Source organism: Hyla sarda, chromosome 4 (genome assembly GCF_029499605.1).
Source record: "Hyla sarda isolate aHylSar1 chromosome 4, aHylSar1.hap1, whole genome shotgun sequence".
In the NCBI taxonomy this organism is placed as follows: domain Eukaryota; kingdom Metazoa; phylum Chordata; class Amphibia; order Anura; family Hylidae; genus Hyla; species Hyla sarda.
This window is the reverse complement of record NC_079192.1, coordinates 14,206,784-14,213,075: the sequence shown is the minus strand read 5'-3', so window position 1 is coordinate 14,213,075 and position 6,292 is coordinate 14,206,784. Positions and strand designations below refer to the sequence as shown.

The window sequence follows — 6,292 nt, the reverse complement described above, 5'->3', positions numbered from 1 at the left end:
CCCAATTCTATGGCCGAACAGAGTCCCCTAGTGACTCCTTTCCGGACATATCGCTTTTTCAAAATAGTGTGTCCATCCCTAAATGGCGTCACTAGCAGTGACAGCCATAGAAATAAATGGGGTCTCCTCCTCATTACTAGATGAGAAGTAATGGTGAAGGTCCAGCTGAGTGTAATAAGGCATCAGGTGGGGCGGTGTTGGTGTGATGGGGGAGGGTATAAAGCTCAGCTCCCTCCACCCTCTCCTCATGTGACTTGTCCTGTAGTCAGGATGGAGCTGTGGATCAGGTGGAGTTGTCTCTTAGTGGTTCTGCTCTATGGATCAGGCTTTAGCAGCGCCTTGGGTAGACAACGGCGCCAGTCCAACACTTGGAGAAGTAACCAGCCTGAATGGGGATCTCCTAGAAGACTTGGACAATCTGCCTCTGGATTAGGTTCTTCTAGATCAAACCCTTGGTCTCAGTCAGTCTCTGGGTTTGGGTCTCCAAGAGGTGTTCAGTCTGTGTACGGATGGGGCTCCAGGAGTCTTGGCGCAGACCATCATTCCCGACAGCTTCCCCCACAATCCTCCTCCTCCCCTATCAGTGTGCAGTGTAATGAGGACCGCATGGTGGTGACTGTGAAGAGAGACTTCTATGGGAATGGGAAGCTGGTGAAGCCCTCAGACCTGTCCTTGGGTTCCTGCCCCCCTGGAGCTCAGACTACAGATACTGTTGTGGTTTTCCAAAATGACCTTCAAGACTGTGGGAACATCTTAGAGGTGAGTGATCGCTGGAGAACATGAGATTTCTTCTGTTACTAATGTTCTCTCCAGTATGGTGCGTATGACTGGACCTGAGAAGTCTCAGTACAGAACTGCTCTTATATAAGGTAATTGCTAATATGACTTGCAGAGTTGTTTTTCAGTAGGAGACCTTAATGTAACCCAATAAATGTGGCATCTGCTTTCATGTACATATGAAATTCTAGTCTTGTTACAATCGGTTTAAGGTTCCATTCCAGAGAACAGGAGGGTCATATCTATGGGGTCTTCACATGTATGTAGGATCTTCTACTGCATTTTAGATGTCTTAGTTAGTGTATAACCATATACCTAATTCTTCCCAAGATGACTCCAGACTTGCTGATCTACACCTCTGCCCTACGCTACACCCCCACCACCTCCAGCAATGTGCCCATCATCAGGTCCAACTCTGCTGTGGTTCCCATTCAGTGCTTCTACCTAAGGTGAGTCTATACTGGGGCAGGAGGTTTGGTAGTGGAGAGGCCATAAATATTGGGGGATTTTATAGGAACATCTCATGAGATTAAAGGGAACCTGCTTTATGCGGCCTGTGGGCAGCATGCAACTGGTGCAGGGTCCTAGTAAATTAAAGGGGAACTGCAGTACAGAAGATCTTATCCCATATCTGCAGGATAAGAGATACGTGTCTAATTGAAGGGTATCCAACTACTCGGACTTCCTGTAATCTCCCTCCCGGGGCCTTAGCTCTCCTCATGCAGGGATCAATTCGCCTCTTCCATGTATCTTTATGGGAGATCCAGACACCAATACTGTATCTCCAGCACTCCCATAGCGATGCATGGAGGGGGAGTCAATCATGGCCGCTCCAAGCAAGAGAAGAGCCAGTGTTCAGAACACCGGGGTGCCGGGCAGGAGACTGCACTGGTCCCAGTGGTTGGCCTGGGGATAGCTGATAAGATATTATGTACAGGAGATAACCCTTCAATTCTCAAGCATTTTTGATTGAATCTGTGTTCCAGGATTCAGCTCCCTGCACTCTCCATGCTGCATGTTATCAAGGATTAGGAAAGCCCCACTCTTGTACTCAGTTTGTGGTATTACAACTTGGCTTTATTTGCTTTAGTAGAGCTGCAATACTACTCATGTAGGACTGGAAAAGCACAGCACCAACCGTGACCTCAGGTTGTGGTATTGCAGTTTGGATCTACTGATGTAATACCACCCACTAACTGAGGACCGGTGTGGTGCTGTGATTTTTCCAATCCTGGATAACTCCTTTACATGAGATGGTATATAGAAATGCCTCCCTACTGTTTTATGAGAGCATCATGAAACCTACCAGACATCCAAAAAACACTAGCACTAGGTTGGCATACCAGGTTTGCAGTGTCACAATGGTTGGCTGGAAAGCAAATACCATAAAATCTAGAAGTTCTTACTTGTGACAAGTAGTGTGGAGCACAAATATTGACAATGCCAATTTTTATTGCTAATATTGGCATTTCACGAATATTTAGCATATAGCGCTATATATATTTGTATGTTAAAAAAATTCATTACAAACTTTTTATGCAAATTTTTTCATGGAAATTTTCACATGGGGGGGCGGGGGGGGTAAGTGAACGAATATGCAAATTTTGCAAACATAGGATGAATAATCAATATACTCACCAAATATCGCGAATCGAATATGGCCCCTGCGGCTCATCCCTAGGGTCAAGTCCTTAGTCTTCCACTGACCAAACATGGCACTCTCTCACTACCTTTGTACAACCCCTTAAAGAATGTTTCTTGTCTAGACACGGTAATGTGAGCAGTAACGCCATCAAGCCAACATGGTTTCCATTCAGCACCACGGTGACCTCAGAAGAGCGGCTGGCCTTCTCCTTGCGTCTCATGACTGGTAAGACTTTCCAGTACGAGGGTAGTACAGAGTCTTCTGGCCTATACTAGTGTTAAGTAACATCTGGAGGCTCTCTGGGGGAATCACTGGCCTAAACTAACACTTCAGTATCTTCTCTTCAGCGGACTGGAGCGCTCCCAGTCCATCCCTGGTCTTCCAGCTTGGTGACATGTTCTACATAGAAGCCTCTCTGGAGACCCAGAACCATGCCCCAATGATCCTGTTTGTGGACAGTTGTGTGGCCACCATTACGCCAGATGTGGCCTCCACTCCTCGCTATGAGATCATCTCTAACTATGGGTGAGTTACTACCATCAATACTGTACAGGTCTTCAGTCTATTGTCTACAACTAATCTGTTCTACAGGTGCTTGGTGGATGGGACGGAAGAAGATTCCTCTTCAGTCTTTGTTTCTCCAAGACCCCAAGCAGACAAGCTTCGCTTCATGGTGGATGCCTTCAGGTTCACCAACAATGCTGCCTCTCTGGTAAGGTCTATCTTATGATCTGTACTTCAGTGCTCTCTATATAGTTTCTATTCTTTTTAGGCTGTCATCTAACCCATATTGTCCAACATCTAACCAAAAGTGCCTGTACTTGGTTAGGATCAGATTAATCTGTTTTACCAGACCTGTAGTACAACTTCTGCACAACAAGAGCATATAGTAAGATAGTGGGGGTTCTAGATAATGACTAGTCTTGGTTGTTCTAGATCTATATCACCTGTTCCCTGAGAGCTGCTGCCATCAACCAGACCCCTGACCCAGTGAACAAGGCCTGCTCCTACAACAAGGCATCCAGCAGGTAAGATCCTAGACAACTGGGTGAGCATCTAAGGTCATGTTATCATTTGACCTGGATAGTGTCTATAACTAGAGATGAGCAAACTTACAGTAAATTCGATTCGTCACAAACTTCTCGGCTCGGCAGTTGATGGCTTAGCCTGCATAAATTAGTTCATCTTTCATCAACTGCCGAGCCGAGAAGTTTGTGACGAATCGAATTTACTGTAAGTTTGCTTATCTCTAACAATGGTGTTGGATGATGCAATGGTGATCTCAATGTCTTCTAGTTGGTCACCTGTGGAAGGACCAAGTGGGATCTGTCAGTGCTGCACCACCGGGACCTGTGCTACTGCTGGGGGCCAGAGATCAGCATGGGGCTCACCCCTTGGGAGGCAGAGAAGACCTTGGAAGAGAGATGTTGGTGAGTGAACATTTCTTACACTAAGAGGAAGATTTATAAAAACCTGTGCTGAGGAAGAGTGGAGCAGTTGTCCATGGCAACCAGATCGCTTCTTTAGAACTGTAAAAAATGACGAAAAAGCTGTCTGGTTGCTATGGGCAACTGCTCCACTCTTCCTCAGCACAGGTTTTGATAAATTTCCCCCTATTGTCCTGGAGAATCCTCTATGTATTGGACTGTACATTAGTTCAGGCTAGTTTTCTCACTTGTTAGGACCAATGTCCTACTTGTGGCTCTCCAGGTGTTATACTACAGCTCAGGATTGTTGGGCATAAGACCTGGCATATGTTATCTAACTTTGTCTTGGTGTTGCTGTAAATATTCTAACACTTCTTCTTCTTCTGTCAGGGTCCCATGTGGAGGAGCATGTCCTGGCCACACTGGGTCCTCTTCTTCTAGTGACCGGAGCTGAGCCTAACCAGATGTCCAGAGCAGGAACCGCCCAAGCTTCCAGGATGAGTGCAGGACATGGACCTCTACAGCTGTGGGTGCTGGTGGCCGTGGGATCTGTCACTTCAGTGGTTGTTGCCGTGGCTCTTACTGTGGCTGTGAAATGTCTTCTGAGAAGATTTTCTGCTAAAGAATCTGTGTAGAAATAAAACACTTTGAAAAATCATTGTTTTTGATTGGTGTTATTGATGACACATGAATGGTTTAGGTCAGTCTTCATACAGGATGAAGGTCTGAGGCGGTGGAGATTTGGGCACCATGCAGGTTCTTGGGATGTACATATGCTGTACATCACCTATAGACTTCTATACTGGGGTCATGGAGGGAGATATATCAAAACTGGTCTAGAGGAAAAGTTGCTGAGTTGCCCATAGCAACCAAATTAATCACTTTAAAAAAAAATGTAATCTGCTCGCTATGGGCAGCTCAGCAACTTTTCCTCTGGACAGGTTTTGATGATCTCCCCTTTAGTGTTTGGTAGGTAAGATAGTTAATGACAACCCCTCCCCCCAGCAAACTGAACTTATAGAAGCTGGGGTCTGGTCAGAAGTCTGGGAAATAGTCTTTGACCGAATCTGGTGCCATCCTATCAATGCTATGAGAAGGAATGAGGGGAAACTGTGTTGGCACCACTTACTCAGTGACAAGGCACGTCTCCCTACGTTTAAGATCTGTCATGGTCAGCTGAGTTAGAAGCCAAAAAAATAGTGTTTTGACCCGAAGGTATCAGTCAGCATCCTGCCAAAAAAAGGATGCCAACATATACTGTTAACAGGGTTAGAGCACCCCATTCACTTCTATCACCCCTAGTGACTCCGGGATATATGCAATATATAAGACGGACTCATGACGGGCTGTTGCACTTTTGAAATAGCGCACACATCCTAAGTGACTAGGTGACTCCTTTCGGCCATAGAATTGAATGGGTTGCGCTGCGCCCATCAACAGTATAGGTCGGCATCCTGTTTTTGGCGGGATGCTGACATAAGATTAAAGGGTACCTCATCAAAAAAGCTTTTGATATATTATAGATTAATGTATGCAGAATAACTTTACAATTGCATGTTATTAAAAAATATGCTTCTTTCTATTTTTCCACTTTGAAGAAATGACCACTAGGGGTCTCCCTACCAGTCCTGGCAGCAAGCATTTCAGACTCATGCTGGAGTCCTAAACACTACGAGCTGCCAGTCTGCTTTGTTCACAAAGGAGAACACTCAGAGCTGCCAGCCTGCTTTGTTCACAGCCTGTTTGGCTGTGAACAAAGCAGGCTGGCAGCTCTGAGTGTTTAGGACTTCAGCATGAGTCAGAAATGCTTGCTGACAGGACTGATAATGAAAAATATGCTTCTTTCTATTGTATTTTTCCCTAACATGCTATTGGAAAGTTATTCAACATTCATTAATATCAAACTTTTGATATATTTTAGGAGAGGTACCCTTTAACGGGTACCAGAATGTAGAGTGTTCTGACCCTTAGTGAGTTTTCACAGCCCAATCGCAGATGGAACCATTACACTACAGCAGCCTCAGGCTTGTGGGCTGTGATGTTGGCTCTAAGTGAGGAGAAGGTCTGTAAGGGACAGTCACTCAGTTATGCAATAGGAAATGGTGCTCTGAAGCAAAATGTCAGGAAAGTGCGCAAAATGTATCAAATGCTCTGTGAACGTCTTAGGCTACATTCACATCATGTTTATGGCATACTGTTGCTGAATTTATTTATTTTTTATTTTTTTTGTTTCCCTAAAAGAGGGGGGGAAGATGCCACCCTATGTATTTTCATGCTCAATGGGGGACATGTATCAAAGATTTTACCCCTGTTTTGTGGGTATTTTGCGCAAAATTTTGCGCAAGCCCTTATTTTTGCACACGTTTTGGTAGAGCATGTCCTCCAGATGTGGCTGAATCAGGGTACCTTGGAGTGACATCTATAGTACACATGGATTTATTAC

General features: G+C 45.1%; 1 protein-coding gene across 1 annotated transcript; it reads left to right on the top strand.

Moving 5' to 3' along the window:
- Positions 1–270: 270 nt before the first annotated feature.
- On the top strand, positions 271–4,487 carry LOC130366738 (zona pellucida sperm-binding protein 3-like). The gene is made up of 8 exons (XM_056569063.1): positions 271–759; positions 1,108–1,226; positions 2,544–2,647; positions 2,770–2,947; positions 3,014–3,134; positions 3,359–3,450; positions 3,719–3,852; positions 4,240–4,487. The coding sequence occupies exons 1-8, from the start codon at positions 271–273 to the stop codon at positions 4,482–4,484; spliced, it is 1,482 nt and encodes a 493-aa protein (XP_056425038.1). The 3' UTR covers positions 4,485–4,487.
- Positions 4,488–6,292: the final 1,805 nt, after the last annotated feature.